This window comes from Oenanthe melanoleuca, chromosome 4 (assembly GCF_029582105.1).
Source record: "Oenanthe melanoleuca isolate GR-GAL-2019-014 chromosome 4, OMel1.0, whole genome shotgun sequence".
NCBI classification, from domain to species: domain Eukaryota; kingdom Metazoa; phylum Chordata; class Aves; order Passeriformes; family Muscicapidae; genus Oenanthe; species Oenanthe melanoleuca.
Genome location: NC_079337.1, coordinates 58928061 through 58948377, shown reverse-complemented (window position 1 = coordinate 58948377; position 20317 = coordinate 58928061). Strand labels below are relative to the sequence as shown.

Below are 20317 nucleotides of genomic sequence, written 5' to 3'. Positions count from 1 at the left end.
GCAAGTAATTTACATCTTCCTGTTTCCACATCTGTAAAAGGGAAATCTTATAACCTCTCCAGAATTCCCAAAGTTATTAACAGGAGACGCCAAGTCATCCACATGCACATAAAATTCTGAGATCTTATGGCAGAGTACAGCACACAAATGGTTTTAATATGGCCTTGCAATATACCAAGGAATACATCAGTACCTCCTGAGTGGAATTTCAGCCCAGAACAGACACTTTTATAGACTTTGTCAGCCTAAGTCAAGTGAAAAGTTACAGCTGGACCTCACAATAATATACAGCATGTGAGAGTTTCAGAGGAGCCTTTGCTTTGCAGTCCCAAAACCCAGCACAAACCCTGCATCCCTGAGACTTACATAGCAAATATATAAAAAGAATAATACAGACCCAGAGCTCCTGCTCCTGTTGCAGAACAGAGAAGCATTTCTGAAATCTTCAGTAGTAGCAGGTAAGAGAACCATTGCCTTTGCTGGAGCCCACAGAAAGAACAAAGTGTGAGACACTTTTATTCTCATGGAAAGACTGGAACCTTTGACCAAACCCCACTAATTTATGCCAGCCAGCACAGCATCCCAAACAAACTGTAAAAGCATTTAAAGTGATGCAATCTGTAAAAAAAAAAAAATCAGTCCATGGGTATGGCTGAATGAAAAAACCAGGACATATACCAGCACTAAAAAACTACTCTAGTGCATTTACTATTTTAAATTGATATGAGATGTTTTATTATTCCCATGGATCCCAGGCCAATTCCTGTAGTCATAGTTACACTGAAAGCACAGCTTTTACACAACTTGCATTTGTCCATTTTTGGCACCGAATTTTACAAGATAAACACCTGCAATCCCACAGTGCTACCTGACACACTTCCATCCCAGGCTCTCCCTGCACAAAGCTGTTCCTTCTAGAAGAGAATGAGAGCATCTTAATCAAATCTGAAAGCCCTTTCAAGATCCAGACTAATTTTGTTTAGAGGACTGAGAATAAAATAATATATCTGTAAACTGCAGATCCAGAAATTGCAGCAAAAATTAATCCTGTTCTCTTTGGGTCAAAAAGCTGACTTTCATCATTTCAGTGAGAATAAAAGTATTACCACCACATCCAAAATATTACCTATGTACTGAACCAACTATGACTGATAAATGCTAAACAATCTTTAAAACATAGGAACATATTTATAACAATTATTTTTAGCATGCTGCAAATCTTAAAATGCTGTTGAATACTGCAGGGGTGTGACACAAAAAAATACCTGTGCATTTGTCTTGAAATGGGTTCATAAGAATATTTAGCACTAATTTAGGGATCATAGGTGATCTAGAGACTCCAGTATTATGGTCTTAAGTTTACAAACAAGGAAACTAAGCCAGACTAATTCTGTACTTTCTGAAAAACCTTACCTTGCAATCTGATCTCAGGTAGGCTGTCAAATCATGTCATGTCACAGTGGTTTTGCACCAGGCAAATGCCATTACAGGGTATGAGGCAATAGGAAGTCAGGCTTCAGGGAGGCTGAGCTTGCTCAAGGTCATAGAAACTGATGTCAGGTCTCCTGGCTAACAGCTCCCTGATTGAATCACCCTGCCACCATTGTTGGAGAGATCTGTTTTATGAATTAATTAATATTATTTTTCTTTAGTAATTGTAACCATACAAGAAAAAGCTTTAATTTGGTCGACAATCCGTGTGTGAGGTGTAGGAAGAAGTAATGCTGAGAAACAGAAGAAAGAAAAGTAGAAAGAGTTTCAGAAAGAGATTAGGAAATGTAAAAGCAGAAAGAGGTGATGAAAGGTTACAATAAAACCACACAAAAAATGGTGAAGAGAGAAATATCTGCTAGTCACAAACTTAAGCAAGCTTGCAGAAGATCCCTCCTCAAAACCAAACAGGCAATATCAAGGACAATCACCATTCATTCCATGGCAATCTTCTGCTATGAAGGAATGGCAGCAACCTTGTGCATTACTCCCACAGATGGAAAAAATCTGTTTCTAGGACAAGTCCCAGAGAGACCACATCAAGAAGGCTTCAGGGGTGGCTTAGTTGAATGTGAAATTCCAGATTCCAGGAGGAAGAATCCTTCTCTGATAGAAACAAATAGTGTGAAAAAACAAAAAAAAATAAAAATAAAAAAATTAAAATCCTGTTTTATCTTTGCCTGAATTTTTGCTGACTGTGCTCAAGCACATGGGTGCAGGCTGCATTAGAAGATATTTGCCACATAGGTCCTGCTTTTTCAGTAGACTGCTGCTGCAGGGTGCTGGTGCTACTGGGAGTCAGGGCTCATTTCAGAATTAGGAACAGGTAAGCAGACAGTTACATTCATCCCATCTAGCAAATGCCACAAAGAGAGTGGAATAAACAAAGTCACTGGAACACTTAATTTCCACAATAGTTTACAAGTCCTGTTTGTGCCATGACAGGCAGATTGCAGAAGTTGGCTGGTTTAACATCAGTTTTACTCCTGGCAGACCAGGGGGCAGCAGCCCCAGTGATTCTCAGGGGGTGAGCACACTGCCAGCCCTGCAAAATGGCCATGGCCACCATTCAAACCCTGCTCATTTCCACTGTGCTCCCATACCAGCTCTGGGGGAAATGTCCTGCTGCATCTCTGCTACTGAGAGAGCCAGAGCTGTGTGGTCAGCACAAGGGAAGTCGAACAGTGGCAGTGAAGAGAAGCAGGATTTGACACATCAGAAGATTGGACAATGCTTGCATAGCATGAAGAGTGGAAACTGGGACTCATCCACCATTTCATCATTGGGGAAATGAGAAGGAAATACACAGGTCTCCAGGACGTGTAGACGATCATCAGCAAGCATGATGAATATTGAATATTGAATATTGAATATTGAATATTGAATATTGAATATTGAATATTGAATATTGAATATTGAATAAAGGTGTAGTTGCAAACACACTACACCAATATTTTCTTGGGGATGTCTGGGGAATACATCTACTGTACACTGTCCTTGCAGACCTCCTGAATGGTACTCATCTCTTGTCCAATACAGTTTAGCAGTTTTCATATAATCTACTTAACATGGACCTACTGGCTCCTTCTGTTAGACTCTGAGTTAAGATGAAAGTTAAGATGAAATTCCCTCCCTTCTGCAACATCAAGAACATGATATAGCCTCTTGGCATGTTGTGATACTCAGTAAATAATTAGACAGAAGTAATCTCAACATACAGGACAATTGCAATTGATACAAATAATCTAAATCAGCCACAGAAAACTCTCATCTTTCCTATGCCAGTTCAACAGAAACCTGACTGTTCTAGAGACTTACCTGTATCCATTTCATCCAAGCAGATTTGGCAACCAACCAAATAGCTATTGAGTACAGTAAGAGGTTTGTTACCAATCCTTTTCCATTATCTCTTTTCAGTTATCTTTTCTCTTTTCTCCTGTTTTCTGTCTTGCTAAGTAAGATTCAGCACCACTAATGCAGCACATCTTCCTTTCTTGTTTTACCTGTGACAAAATTCATGCAGATTGAGTAACTCTCTATTCACTCTCCATATGGACACCATCCCATATATTATGATTTGCCTCCCTGTTATATTCAATGCTGCAAGTTCCATATTGCATCAGAAAATATTCCAGGATGATATTTGCCTGGAAATGTACATCCTTAAAAAAACAGATGTGCATGATCCTCATAACTATTGAAAAAAAACTGTTGTAGCTTTTGCTAGGACACAGGAAATTCTCTGCCATGCTGGAGAAAAGCCTAATTCAGGTCTCATTTAGGAGACCTCTACCCCCTCTATATTTTTCTTTGTCATTTGGCTCAAATATAGAATTGGGCCTAAGAATCTACATTTTAAAATAATGAGCTTGGAAATAACAACCTGGTCTAAATTTTGCAAAACTACCCTTACTTTTAGACATAGCAAATCAAAATCTCAGATCTCAAATGCCCCTGGCAGGGAATATTGCACATTCCCATTCCCCCTGAGCAGCCACCCCTGGGCAGCACATCCTCCCTCAGGTGCTGAGGGCAGCTTCAGACCTGCTTTCTGCTGCATGCTCCTGATTGACTGCTCCTATTTCTCTCAGCAATGACCCCTGCTCATCATAATAGCAAATAAAACCTTGCTGAAAATACGATGCTTGGAATCCTTCTCTTTCCAGAATTACTGGGAGGGAAATAGATGTCTCTCAAGTGCAGAATCATGTGCACAATGGTCTCTTAACAGTTGCTCGGAGGTCTTTTCCATTTTCACATAAATCTTTTTTATGTTGTACTCCCACTGACTAGTCATTTTATTTTTGGCTTCACTACAGTAAACTTAATTTAACATTACGTCTTTTTGGTAGTTGTTGGTGTGCTTTTATGACTAATGAGTTTTAGACAGGACATTCATAAAAACAGAACAAAAGCATTTATAATGAGCATACAGTAAAGACAGGCCTATTTTTCCTCAGAATCATTGTATGCATGAGCACAAAAGAATGCAAAAGTTGCACATTAGGCTACAAAATCACAGTGGAAGGTCAGTCTCAAAAACTTCAATTGAGATCTCAAATGAATTCTAGGATAGAATAATAACACAGAATGTCTGTTCAAGCATGCAGCCATTTAGCTCACACACCTTCTACCTTAAAGAGCAATTATCCTACATGCTGGGGAAAACCTACATGCTGGTCATGGCATTCTACTGTTCACTTGTACTGTTAGTCAGGTTTGTTGGCTTGGCTGTTTCTTGTGGATTGTTTTTCTCTCTTTTTTTTTTTAATATGAAGTGTAGCCTTAAATGTACTTCAGGTGCTGGACTATTCATTGGTTCAGGTGCTGGACTATTTATTGGTTCCAAGAGAGGAGAATTGACAGGAAAAGTTTCAGAGGCAGCTTCAGCTTGCATGGTTCAATGTTTTAGTAGACATGCATTCAAAAAGGTATTTAAAGACAAGCCTGTTGCGATCAACAAGAGCTGGGGATTCCTTCTAGCTCTGCACATACAAGAATAGGATGGAGAAATGCACAAAAATACTTTGATGGAAACAAAACTAGATTAAATTATTCTCTGTCACACTACATAAGAAAATGCATTCATAATCTACTGGTTAGGAGAAAGGGTATTCTCAAATAGAACAGCTCCTACCTTCCACTTATTGAGAGGATTGCAAAGAGTTGGAATATGACAATGACATGGGAGTTACAGATTTTTTATGCAGTCATGTTTACATACAAAATGTGAAAAAGCTCTGTTTTCTCAACCATAGCAGAAATCACCCCAGCTGGAAAGCTATGGCTCCTACCCTCCATTTAGCCAGTAAATAACTTAAATACTTCTTCAATAGTCAGATCCCAAGCCATTGTTTTACCCACAACTTTAATTTTCAACAGTTCCAATCTGTTTCTCAAAGCTTTATCCTATTTTTTGCACATATACATAGTCACACCCCATCAAACAGCATCCATCAATCCTCCCCATGTATGTCATGGGTTTGGTGGTGCTGGATGAACCTTTGCTGTGGACTGTGACTTCAGCTAACAGCTCAGTGGAAGTTCTGACTGAGTTCCACTTGCATTTAGCAGCTTCTTGGTTGTCAACAAAGCAACTGCTCATCAGTTGTGTGTGAATAAAATTTGGGATTTCTGCCCAGGACTGTCTCTCACAGCAATCTACCAACTATCAAAGTGTGGGTGGGGAAAAGAAAAAGAGTCAATTATTGGGCATATTTCTGGTACTATCTGGAATATCTGAAGACAAATTGAACAGTCATGGACTTAAGTCCTAAGCAAAATGATGCAGTCAGGTCACATTAGTGCTCTGATGGTGCATCACTGGAATAAAACTGAATGGTGACACTGCTTATAAGGAGAACACATCATGGTAGAAATCTCAACATACAAACTCATTCTGTAATTTCACAGGGAAATGTTCCTGAAGTAACTACTGAACTTATTGAAAGGAATATTCCTCAGCTGACTACCAGTAAAAGTGTAAGATAATTCTGCTCTCTATATTTGCAGATGTTCTGGCATGGTCTCTAAGGAAACTGATACTCAAGTAGAATTATTCCTTACAAGTAAATGTAGTCATATTGCATTTTGACAAATTCCATAACCAATTGTTCTGCTCTGAAAGACAAATGTCAAAATGATGTAGAACAGCATTTCCCTTTAAGTGTTTACAAACATTGCTTAAGCCAATTGCATCTTGGGAAATGCTTTTATAGCTCTGGCAAATACTCTTTTGCAAACTGTAATTCATACTACTTAAATTATCAAGAGTTAAAATAGTGCATAAGAAAGCCTATATCTTTATTACTATCTTAAGTGTTCTGCCTTGTCTGGGAAGCAAGAATACATGTTTGTCACATTTGGAAAAACATGCAGCTATTGGTTATTGTGACAGCTGGGAAATGTAAGTGTTCAACCCGTTTAACTAATAAGTTAGTGTATGAAAAATCAACATTTATTTTCTCTTAATATCAAAAGCCTGAATATAAACTGCTTAGCTGCCTGTTTTCCAAAATCATATAAAAGGAAGGATGGATGCACCAATTGCATTAGCATGAATTAAAATTAAAATATGCACAGAATGTGAGGGGGAAAAAATCATTGTGTTCATTCAACTCCTGCCCAGCAACACCACATAAAATCAAATATGTAATTTCTACATCCAACAGCATATATGGCCCCCAAATATTAAATATTTTATTGATAATTTAGCTTAGTGAAACTGGATTCTGCTAACTTTTGTCTTCTGTAGAAAGAATTTACTTTGTGCACCTGGCTCCCGATTGACACTATGGAAACCCTAATCCCATGCTCTATAAACCATGTACATCACACCTCTGAGTCACAATTAAAATGTTGGTTTGGAAAACAGAGAACACAAAGCAAACTGTTTCCTGCACATGGCACCTGATGGGTTTCCTGCACCATTTGACTTTATCAGGGTGTGCTAATTACTGAAAAGGAGATAATCACATAAATTCTGTTGTTTAAAGTGCACGGACATCCCTTATCACTGCACAACACTTCATGGCTGCATAGGGAAAGGCTATTTTATAACACAGATCAATGAAAAAAGTGCTTCAAACAGAGAAGGCAGCATCAGAGAGCTTACACAGCAGACCCCTCTTCACTACTCTACAGGTTTCCAAAACCATATCATAGTCTTTAGTTGCTGGTTTATACTACACTAAAACCAGACAGAATGCAAACCAAATATTAATGCATCCTTAGGAAGCACGAACTCTCAATTAGAGTGTGACCTTGTCTAGTACTCTGCTGTTTCATAGCATTCAGGGTGATGATCTATGATCCTACTTGGTCATTCTCAGGTAGGTGAAAATGTTTTTTACTTGTGCAGCTAGCTGACTGCAATTCAACTCAGCCTTACAAACAATACAGCCACAGTTCACACCTCCATTCCACGATTTCATCAGAAAGGTCCATTCAGAGCAACAAACAAAGCCCTCTAAAGCTCTACCCTCAGAGATTTGCCATCATTTCTTGTTAAAACTAGGTTTCATAGCTTGAGTCCTCTGGTAACTGCAGCAACACGATTTCTGCATTAGAGTTCTGCTGCCTGTAGCCAGAAAAAGACACAGAATGAATGAATTTACCCCAACTGTCAAAAGATTGTCTAGACATGACCTTGATACCCCTTCCTGATTCTTAACTCAGCCTTTGAACAGTGTTCATCACAACTTGTCCATAGAAGGCTAAGAGGGAAATCAAATGTGCCACTTTTTGAATTAATATAGTGGGGTTTATAAATTATTTTCATACTTCCTCCAGCTAATTCAGTCCCCAATTGAATTCCTATATTCCTATGTTTTACCTTATAATCTTGTGGGGGACTTTATATAGTCCCTTTTCCACATTGTACTATGTGAAAAGGACGTTGTATTTTTTGCATCTGCTAACACACTTCTTCATCAACTGCATTATTTTCAATACATCTTAAGAAAATGCTAACTAGAGTAATTCACTAAAAATTTCCAGTACAATTTCACATTTCCTGTATAAAGCTCACTTAGAAGTCCACTGGTCTGTCTGGTATAATTGTAGCTCACAGAGTGGAGGCAAGTTGAGTGAAAGTCTAAGCCACTCCAGGAGCTGGTACAGTGGAAGCCATGAACTGCAAAAACTATGTCAGCCCAAGAAATAAACTGGAGCCTTCTAGCACATATTTCATGTAATAGCATTTCAAAACAAATAAATGAATAATCTCCCACTTCATGTTTGTTTCGTGGCCCATTAGAGCTCTAGTCACAGCACCCAAATCAAAGAAGGCAGAGGCTGGGACTGGGAAAATGAAGAACTTGCCATGGTAGGAGAAGAACAGGTTTGAGACCATCTAAGGAACCTGAATCTGCACAAGTCCATGAGTCTTGATGAGAGGAATCCACAGGCCCTGAGGGAACTGGTGGATGAAGTGAGCCAATGGCAGTGTGGTACTTAATTGCCAGCTAGGATCAAACCATGACCCATCTCTTTGTATGTCTTTGCAGGACAGTTACAGAGACCTCCACAAGATAATTCAGCCTTACTCTCATAAGAACAAAGAATTATGATTTTAACAGCATGAACTGCCTGGAGATACCCACATTTGCCCCTTGATTGCAGAGGAAGAGATCTTGAGCAGACACCTAATTCTACAGAACTTAAATCAGGCATGGTTAACACTCTGATGACACTGAGGTGGGAATGATGAGCTTTATATGTCCAGTATCTGTTCTTCCACAAATGAAGACTATAATGGCTAAATGAAATTAAATCATAGAAAACTTTAATATACAAAGTATTAAAAAACCTTATAAATGTATTTTATCTTTGCCTTCATGTATTTTCCCAGTCACCAAATGCTAGTGGTAGCATGGGACTACTTATGCTTTAAAGTGCATGCTCAGGTCCAATATACACAGTCAGCACTCCAGTTTCCATTTTCAGCACATTTTAAAAGACGTGAACTAGCTGAAGAAAACTCACACCACAATGATCTGAAGTCTGGTAACATCAAGAAGCAGTGAGACCTCTGCTCAGCTCAGAAAAGGTAGTCAGAATTCTAAATATTCTATTCCACCCCAGTGCAACTGTGCTGAAATAGACAAACAGGGAGATATGTTCCTCCATCATCCCAAATAACTTGTGGGAGATCAACTTAGTCTTAATGCCCTAATCAAAGATGCAGCACCCAAAATTTCCTATAACCAACAAAAGCTCTTAAAACATGGAGACTTTCCTCTTACCTTCCACAGGTGACTGAAAAATCTCCCAAAAGTCTGAAGCCATTGGCTAAAGCATGCAACCCCATTGCTTTCATCATTTTTGTGCTACATATGCATGTATGTATATTTGAATGTATTAATATATCTCCCTCTGGCATCATCTAAAGGCCCTAGGAATCCTTTCTGCTCTGCTGGTTTTTTTTTTTTGTTGTTTGTGTACTAATAAACAGCATTTTCATAGAAGCAAATATCTTCATAAAAATAGTATATTTATGTTGACTCAAAGGCACTTTCTGTATCAGATGGATTTCAATATGATATTAGTTTAGCATGGGCAGTGCTAAAGCAGGGTTTGTGTCTCAAAGAACTTGTGAAATTCAGTAGAATATAGATTTTGCTTAGACAGGATGAACATCTTGTGATGTGTGAACACTTGTGTGTCATTTAGGCTGAAAAGTTAGCAGCTGTTTATTTTTTCACACAACTGGCACAAACATATTGTCAGTGAACCCCTGTGCTTGGGCAGGCTTTGATATTGTAGCTGACTGAGCTGGCAAAGATCCTCCATGGAGCTCTCATCCATCTCCTCCTTCTAGCTTTTATTCCAGAAACTGAGATGGATAAAGATTTTTGGTTTTATTCTTTTGGACTTAAAACAATCAGTAATTGTATATCTGAGATACACAATCCGAAGAACTTAGTGCTTGTTGGCAGTTCCACCTCCAGAAACAAAAAATAATTTCTGGCTTTGCAGTAGATTAAAAACAGATTACCAATCTCAGACAGCACAGCTTGGGCACAAAATTCCAGCGACAATTTCAAGAGAAATACAATATGTACTTAATCATTGAGGCAGCCTCAATGAGTTCCACTGATTTTTGATTAAGCAAAACAGGCAGAAAAACACAGCAAACATTGTTCTTCCAATCAGTGGCCTCTACCTGAAATAGTGTTTCTGTATTACACTGGATGTAAAAGGCCCTTATCAAGAGAAAATTCTTATTTCAGGAAAGACCCGCTGTGCTTGTGTTTCCCATTGTACTTTACAATTCTTGCCATTTAAATCACAGGCACTTTGGAGACACAGAAGGGCTGTTACTGTGGTTTTCCCCATAATCACTGCTCCTGTTGCTTCTAATGTAACAGCCATTGTAAATACACTCAGTGGGTCAATTTCGCTCTCACTTATAAAGTCCACTTAACCTTCCCAGGTTCCAGGAAAAGCATTTTGGTTTTTAGTAATGATGCAGGAACATTTCCTAAGAAAGCTTCAAGGAGAGGGGTTTTAAAATCTATTTAATTGAGGTTCTATACAGGATAAACATAATTATCAAGGACAGCCTGTCCAATCCCTATACTTTATATTAAGGAATGTGCAAAGAACCTTGTGCATTAAGCATGAAGAGTTTCAAACTCTTTATTAGAGTTATCTGTTAGTCCCAGAATCCAATAGGATGTCTGAATACCTACAGAATTTCCTTTTTCATTTGCTTGGAAAACACTAAGAGTGCTCGATTTACAGAAGCCATATGAGTCAATGACCTCATAAGGTTCCCATGTCCATCAAGGTACTTGCTTTTCTGTCTGTACTATTCAGGAACAATAAATATCCCACTTCTGTATGTCACAAGTGCACCAAAGGTGATTCACCATCATGAAGTTTTCTATATTCTGAGAACCTGTAAAACACACTTCAAACAGTCACAGAATCTCACCTGCACTACAAAAATGTTTTTTTGCCACATACCTTCTTTTTGTTGGTGGAACAAATGTAGAAATTGTCAATAACAGTGGCAATCCCAGGCTGTAGATTCAACTTTGTGTATAATGTCCCAAAATCTGAAGACCTGAAAGAAATCAAACATCTGTAAGTGCTCTCTTCTAAAGGCCTCAGCATTGAAACTCTGCAAAGAAAACTTCTCTCTGTGCACCAACTGTTCATTTTCAATCTTCTCTGCCATCCTTTTATTCTTTTCAGTGCTTATTTTAACTACTAAAAGAAACCCACTGCTATTAAGAAAACTAGGTTCTAGGTTTGAAAAAAAATTGGGTAGTTCTGTCTGTACTTTGAAGTTCTCTGCAGTGCTAGTTTAATTTTTTCTGTAACAGAAAAAAGTGACAGAAGTCTGACATGTATACCTTTCCATCACCACCCACAAGGTGGAAAAAAAGAGTTATTAAGAGCACAGGCTCATTGGCAAGTACTTAACAGCACCTCCTCAGCTATGCAGAAAAAGAAGAGTTGACTTCAGAGCTTGCTGCTGCCTAAGAGAAGAATTTGGCCCGAGATCCGGAGGACTCACATTAGACCTCTGAATAAAGGTACCACATCCACTCCCCCAGCTCTTTTTCAGAAGATCATTAAATTTTGAATAATAAAAAACCAGTCAGTATGTGGCCATCAGTATGTCACACACATGTCTCCATGAGTATTTCAAATGTGGGCACTCTGCAGAATTTGTTCCATATTTCTGAAAAGCCAGTACTGAAAAATGACATCCATGCTCTGCAGTTGTATTGCCAGTGTCAATTATAAAAAGAACAGACAAATAAAATGTTAGTAGAAAGAAAAGTTAGAGAAATTCAAAGCGAGTCACATCCAAATTTAAATCACTTTGGATGAAGCCTTGCTTGTTCTGTTTAGGATCAAATTGTACCATATGCCCTCTCCATATTTACAGTTACCCATTTTGCATTTGCAAAGGACTCAGACACATCTAAGGCACATGCCCCTCCTTCACCAAGAAACACTCCCCAGGAAGAGAGTTGGTGTGAGGACTTCCCTCTATGTGCCCTTTTCTCTCCCTGGAATAACAAACAGGGCTGAAGGTGCCCTGCCCAGGAACTCATCATTCAAACTGGGAGCACTCAAAAGCTCTCATGTCCAAGAGAACCAAGACAAGACTGTCCCTCCCAGTGTGACACTGCACTGCCTGTGCAGGGACCTCTGCCCTACAGCCCCTTTCCACCTTGTTCATTGTTCTCAGCAGGCTCTGCTGCCTCATGCTCCTCACCCAGGGCACTGCTGGGGTTTGTAGGAGCAAGACTGAGTACAATGAGAGAACAGTGAGAACCCAAACCCCTCACTGAGTGGGCACATGCTGAGAAGTAGCCACTGCCTAAGGTCTCCTCCAAGCCATGTGCAGTGGGTTATTCCCTGAAGGCTGGTGCCCACAGAGGGCTCCCACCAGCATCTCCCCTATGTCCCAGTGCCAGAACATCACTAAAGTTGGAAGGTGTGTTGTGTGAAGCCAGAGGCACCTCCTGCTTTCACCAATCCATCACCAATCCAACTTTCCACAAGAAAAGGAATAGAGGATTCTGTATACAGGAACTTTCAGCTGCTGCCATGGAGCAGCTTTCTATGTCTTTGGCATCACCAAGCACAGTGGGCTTGTGATATGCCTGGAACTGGTCCTAATGAATACCAAGAAAGGTTCATGTTTACCTTATTTTTCTACCTTTCCACCAGTTAAAAAACCCAGCTGGTGATGAGACTATGACACTCAGGCCATCCTCACAGACTAAAGGTGAGAGTTTAAGCATTTAATAGGTTATCTGAATAGATTTCATCTGGGTTTTTCCCCCTCACAATGTTGCTTTCTCTGCAGATTTACAGCAATGCATTAGATAATTAACTAAATCATAGCAATTCAATTTTGATAAATAAATATGTAGATATCAAACACATTCAACTGCAGTGTACAACTGAGCATTCAGCACAGAACTAATTAAAATTCTAAGGGGAATAGAATAGACAGTGCTAAACCTAATTTGCCAGTGGTATTTGACAGAAAGAAATTAAAGCAAAGACTTAAAATACCAACTTCAGACAGATGTACTGAAACCATGCAGAACAAGTATGCATGATGGAAATATAACCTAGTCTATTCTTTTGAGGGAACAATACCAGGTCGGTGGCTAGCCCAGTAATAACATCCTGAAATAATTCTCTGAACCTTAAAGATGATTCAATTTACTTTGAAGAGGCAGTTCCAGGATTAATACAATGGGACCACTGGAGAGTGACACCATGTGAGGGACACCATGGCAACTGTGTCAATATGTGAAAAGAGTACAGGCAGGAAGCCCAAAAAAGATAAGTAAGTTCCAAGATAAAAAGTTCCAGTCCAAAACTTTCCCTTCTCATTCTCATGACTTACAGAAAGAACTGCAAAGAAAGAACAAGGTTTTAACAAGAAGAGAGCACTAAGATAACTATGGTATTTTCAGACAAATGTAATAAAACTATACAGTCAAAAATCTTTTCTTTATTTTTTTTTTTTCAGGTAAAAATTAGCAGTCTCAAGGGGAAAAAAAAAATCCAGTTCAAGCCTGAGAAAATAAGCAACTGTGCCTTCCAAAAAGTACAACATGCCTAATCAGGAAGACCATGACTGGAAGAAGATCTGTGGATCCATGGAGAAATGTATTCTGACTTCCCAATCTTTTTTACTATAGTCCAGACTTGAGAGAGCCCAGGAATGTCAGCTGTGCTTTGAGATATTCATACACAAGAGGACATAGCTCAAGGACATCATTCAAAGGAGACACTGTGCAAAATAATTGGTTTTCCAAATGTACTATAATCCAGAGAAAGCAGGCCACCTTGACTTTTTCTCCTAAGATATAACTTCCAAGTTTTGACTCTGCATATATAAAGAACTAACATTTTTTTGCATGCATCTAGAACAATATCCTTTAATTGCACCACTGAGCTACAGACAGGGTGAGGAGGATGAATTCTATGATCTCAGTGCATGCCTATTTCAATATATATTTCAAAATGTACTTTGTACAAAACTAAGGAGAGGAGTCCTTTACAGTTCTCCAGTATTAGTGAGATTTTTTTCCTGTTAGGAATCAAACTCATGCTGTGTCAAGAGTGTTAAGGAGATGGAAAAGGCCCACGTGACTAATCTGTTTTTATTAGGATAAACATATTCACTTTCCTCCCTAAAAATCATGAAAAGATATTTCAAGTTATAATGGAAAAAGGATATACATGTACCTGATGAGAAGAGTAAAACTTCCTCCTATATCATGGATTATTTGAAGTGGCAGCCCAACAGCAGAACTCCATAAACCAGAGCAAGAAGTGTACAGACTGCCTTTGTAAAAAAGTGTCTGAGCTGCAATTCTAAATGATCTGGACACAGTTAATTAGAATTTTGGCTTTATGTGAGACATTGCAGCAGAAACAGCAAGCTCTACACAGGCTGCTTCCTGCTGCTGTGTATCCACCTGTGCACTACAGGCTACAGATTACAAGGATGTTTCTTCACTGAGCAAAACTCAGTGGAGAATTCACAAGAAACACGTCTTCCAGAACTCAGGTGATAGAACCATTGGATGGTGAGACAACATGATTACTCACATACTGATGCAGACATCACACAACCTGAGCCTGACAGCTTATGGCTGAGTAGGAGCTTCTTTGGAAGCAATGTACATATTTTTGCTGAAATATGTGCTAGTCTTCTATTTTATTATTTTTTTTCTTTATGGAAAAAAATCAGTTCTCACTGTAAGAACAGCATGTTCAGATAAGAGTCCTCAAAATCATACAAGGATATTACAGCACAGACATAATTAGGTCTTTTTAGCTTAATATTGTGAGCTCAAAAAAACAGTTGGGAAAACTTCCAAGTGGTACAGAAATGTACCCTGACGAAATAAAACTCCCAAAGCCCCACAGCTCTATGTAAATTTGGGTCTCATCCTCAAAAATGTAACTTTTTTAGATTTGACCTAAAATAAATCTATGTCTAACATAATTTGGAACTGTACCTAAACATTGGATCTGGATATCTTCCAACAAAAATATGGAGAAAGAAGAAGAAATTCAGCATATACCATAAGAGACATGAACCAAATGTTTGCCTTTCTGAACTTCACTATCATTATACAGCTCTCCCCTGGTGACTCACACCTATGATTCAACATTGCTCATTGTTAGTTGTTTTCCCAGGTTATATTTACAAGTAGATATTTAAAAATATATAAGAAAAATTTAAAACAATATAGTAAGATGTTAATGAAGATTCTTAGAGATGCAAATCGAATTCCCAAATCAAATTAAATACTCAAAGAACACATCAACTGCCAAAAAAAAAAAAAAAAAAGCTTCCTTCCTTTCTTTTTATTTTTTTTTTTTTTAATGAAGAGACACTAGAAAGAGAATGGTTGGAGCACTTAACACACATGTTCATCAGATTTCCTCCACTTTTTCTTCTTGAAGACTTACACAAGATTCATTCTAGTCAAATGAGTCATATTGCATAAGATCCATTAACTTAAAATCCTGGAAGACAACAATGAAGAGATTTCAAATGACTCATGGGTTACTAAACTGGTGAAACAAAAAAAAAATAATTCTTTGAAAGAAAAGAATACAGAAGATCTGCTGGCTTAGATAATTAGTAAATTGTTGAAAAAATATTCAATTGAGATGCACATTAGAGAATCAAGGAAGAGTGGATCTAAACATAAAACTCTCTCAATTGCTTCCCACTTAATTTTCTCCAGACTCTATTGCAAATGTTGTCTTCCCACCTTCCCCTCCTTTCAGTCAGCAGAACAGTCCAAGATTTACAGTGTGAGCTTTAAAATGCAGGAGAAATTACATTAGGTTCTTGGTCAGTAGGATTTCCTTTGTGCTCTGGTCCCTCACCTGAATAATAGAGACAGCACAGTTGACTATGCCTCAAATGTCTGTAAGGAAAATAGATAACTACAGCAGAGTAATGAAGAACTGGCTGATGGAGTATCTAAAACAGATACATCAGAGCTCCCAACAACAAATACCAGAACAAACCTACTGAAAGGGAAGAAACCAGAGGAACATCATTAAAGAAGTGGAAAACTAACTCATCTTCTTCACTTAAACAGCACACAGGCCTTCAAGTGCTTTTACACGTCCAATGTGGAAATTGCAGAGGCTCTGGTTAGCCTCATAAAATCCTTTCAAACAGAACCAAAAACCTCCAAAACTCCAAAGCATTTCTTCAGAGTACAAACACATTGCAACATTGATTCCAACACCCAACTCATATATTGAGGAATTAATGCAGATGAAAGCTTCTTCAAAGGCTGTAGAAGAGTAGGACTTCTAGCAATCCAATTAACACCCAGCAATCCAATTAACAGATTACTAATCAGCTATCAGCTTTGCTGGAGTTCTTTTTGGAAATACATCTCTCTTTACTTTCCAGGAAATTGAGCCCTTTGGAAATTACATGTTTTGACTCCCAAAACCAAAAATACAGAAATGCTTCTTCCTTAATCCAGTTTTACACTAAAGAATCAATGGTGTAGGCAAGAGGTAATATATAAATATTTTAGCAACTCCAATTTAGGCAATAGATTATTTACCTTCTTTTCCCAAAAACACTAGAGATGAACATGTCCCATTTCCATTTATCAATTACTGATATAATATACTGATCACATATCTGATAACAGATCTTTTTAACAGCTCTTGGTAATCCCAATTGGCTTTTTAGTTGAACTGACCTATTCTGTAATGTTCTGCTGTGTACAGGACATGGTGCCACTTTGCATTTATACAGTTATAGAGACTCCTTCCAATAATTACAGGTATTAATGTCCATATATATTTGACTGCAAATTGCTGACTTAAAAAATTCCACAGGGAAAAAAAACAATAACCCGAAAGACTGCATTTCCATCAAGTGAAGACTCAAGGAGGATCACAAACATCACATATTCTAGAAATGGGCTTTAATTCAAAGCATTAAACATACCAAATCAACTGGCCACAGTGGAGGGAAAGCCAGTGCTCAGTAGCCAACAATAAAAGCCAGGATTACCATGGCAGGTGACTTCAGGGAGTCAAATCTCTCCCCAGGAGCTCTGGCTGCTGATGCCACAGTGAGGAATAAGACATGACCCTATTTTGCAACGTGCACAGCCGGGTGCTCTGACACCACACGGTACCAAACCTGACTGGGTACCCCCTGACTGGCACATCAGCCTCCAATCTCCTACCCTGTTGCAATTAGAAAGTGTTGTGAAGTCCATGTTTTCCAGAAACTGTCTGGACCCAATGCTTCGCACAAGGACAGCAACCATTCACTTTTTTTCCTGAGAGAACATGGACAGTGATAGAGCTCTGTACAGATGGGGGTTTTACTCAATGGAGATACCTGCATTATACAATATGTACTCACATACTGTTTTTTCCCTTACTAGTATCTTCTGTCATGCATTTATCAGGTGCTGGTTTTGGTTAATTGCTTCATCTCACAATGCACACACACACATGCTCAAATTCCTATAGTGAGCAGCATTGTGTCTTTAGTGCCTACTATATATCTTTCTGTGCTGTATTTAAGCATTCCTACTCTGCACATCTCACCATATACCACCACAGTTATCTTTTGCAGCCCTTCATTAGTCCTTCAATATACCACAAACATCCTGCTCATTAGCCTATAATCACTCTGCTTATCAGTTACATTTTCAAGCTCCTCATTACTTTGCTGCACAGCTCCAACAATTAGCTTTTATATTCTACAGGCTGGCAAAACATCACATTAGCTTCTATTAGCTGCAGCCATCTCCTTCCCTCTCAGAAAGTGTTAGCTTAGGTCAGACACCTATTCTGAAGCTACTGTCTGGGTGCATTAATTCCATCACCAGCACGCAGCACTTGCTGACAGAACGTCGTGGAAGGTACAGCCTGTAGCCACGCTAGCAGTACACAGATACTCGTGATGAACCCACTCAGCCATGAAACAAGCAGTGTCACAGTGACAAAGCAGACAAGACACCACCAGCAAGACAGGGTTATGTCTTACTTTTGCAAAAAGCAAAAGCTCTGGGTTATTTCTTCCTTAGCTTTGCAGCTGTGGAAGAGCTGGGGCATGCGCTGGATCACGCTGCCCTCAAAGGACACAGGGGTACATTAAGGGCAAATTAAAAATTCCCCCAGTCATTTGTTCCTGTTAAAAACAAACCCATTGAAATAATTCACAGTCAAATTAATGGTTTTGAAGTCTTGCTTTTGGATAATTTCAGTAATGCTGTTTACAGTCCCTTCCCACAACCAGTTCCAGTGACTTACATGAGGGAGTAGAAAACAAGAATTTGTGGGAAAAAAAGAAAAGATCAATTTCTTACCACACTTTCTTCACTGACTTCAATGTATTGTGTAACTAACAGTTAATATGCAAGCATTTATCCCCAGAAACAGCCCTGTGTAGATTCAGTTTCAGCAGCTACAAGTCCAGCACTCAGCAAGGAATGGAGTGTATCATGGAGCATTTGGGAGGTTTGCTACTGAGAGACTTATTTAATTAACCATGCAATTACTACCTACAAAACAAATTACTTCCTACGTAATGCTAACTTCCTTTCATCTATTTAGACAACCATCTTTGAAAAAAAAGGTTGGGTTTAGTTTTGGTGGGGTATTTTTTATTTAGGGTTTTTTTAGTTTAGAAAAAGAAGTCTTTGTTGCTAAAATGCAGTTTTCCAGAATTATGCTTACTAACTATATTGTCAGAAGTGGAAACATACATATATCACTTCCAGTATGATTTCTCTTTTATGAGTGTTGTGAGGGAAAATGAGTAATTACAAAGGAATTATTTCTTATCTCACATACTTGTGTTCTTTGGGGAAAGGAGATGGTTCAAAAATATTTTCTTGAGGTTTGCAAGGAACATTAAAATTTTCCACCATGGAAAAATGCTAGGCATTTCCCATAGCCCAGGCTTTTTATTTAAACCACTAAACACAGCTGAAATATTTCTGAAACAACTTTATTTTTCAGTCAGGCAGCTTATTGGAAGGCAAGAAACATGTTGGGATATATGAGAGAATTTGGCCTCGTGCTTTTTTGACCAGAACAGCAAATTTTCTTGTAATCACTGGATAGAACTGGTTGGAATAGGAGCATTTACAAAATTTAGAAGGACCTGATAATAATGTAATAAATTGCATGTGCACATTCACATGCAATTATTTATTCCTCTAGCAATGGGCTCTGCCAACTATAAGAGTCTTCTACTCACTCCTCAGTAAGCAGAACTCTTCTTTAACTCCAATTGTAGCAGTTTTAGCTTTTGCTGCTGAAGTTCTGACCTCCATTTTATGATTGCTGTGGGGGAGGTGAGAGAGAAAATGAACTATATGGCCAGGTGCAGCACTTTATAAAAAGGTAAATGAAGTCAATGTTTTGTCAGTAATTTGACTGTAGCATTCTTCACCTGAAGCCAAATTATTGGCAAAACTAAGGGAATAACTGGACATTTTTAAAAATAATAAAAATTCTAAACAATAAGTAAATACAGAAAAACAGACTCTGGAAATGTTTTAGAGACTGACTGTTGCCTGTTGTGAGTTTTCTGGCATGTTCTCTGAAACTGCAAGTGCACATCCGGGAGGGAGGCTGGGCAGAGCTCAGATGCAGCTCAAGTTCATCCAAGGTGTCAGTTCCCATGTCCCCAGTGTCAAATGAGTGATTATTTCAAGTTATTACAATTGCACCAGAACAAAACCTTTACAAGGAATTTTAAAGCATTGTTTTGAATTCCTCTCCTTCAAAAACAATCAAAACAATCATCTGCCTCACCCATGTCCTCCTGTAAACAAGATTGCCAGGATGTGTCTGAATCATGTAAACACTCAGATGGTTAAACAAAATCAGATTTTCCTAACAGCATTTAAAATCACTGTGTGTCTGTGCTGCCTGGGCTGCAGAACACAGTGGGAAGCCTGCAGGCAGGGATGGGAGAGGCACATCTCAGGGTGCTGCAGCAACCAGGGACACCAGGGGATTCAGAGATTCACAACCAACCACTTCAGCAAGATTTGTTTTTGTTATTTGCTAATGACCCCAACCATAAACTCCTAACAGCCTTCTACAGTTGCTGAAGGGGTTTTATTTACTTATTTATTTATTTTGTTTAGAGCTTTCAGCAGCCCAATTTCCCTTCCAGTCACTCTCCTGTAACTGCAGTGACACCTGTGGGGGGCTGAGCCCATCAGCTCCAGCTTGGCCTGTTGTTGAACTTGGCAAGCCAGCAGCACATAAAGCCCCAGCAGATGTTTCTGCTTTAATAGCAGCTCTTTCA

At 38.8% G+C, this 20317-nt stretch overlaps 1 protein-coding gene across 1 annotated transcript in view; it reads right to left on the bottom strand.

The window, feature by feature from the left end:
* Positions 1-20317, bottom strand: part of SORCS2 (sortilin related VPS10 domain containing receptor 2) — a 523907-nt gene that overhangs the window by 222387 nt on the left and 281203 nt on the right. Inside the window, exon 3 of the mRNA XM_056490195.1 lies at positions 10963-11062. Within this exon, the coding sequence (XP_056346170.1) occupies positions 10963-11062 (100 nt within the window). The remainder of the gene's footprint in view (positions 1-10962; positions 11063-20317) is intronic.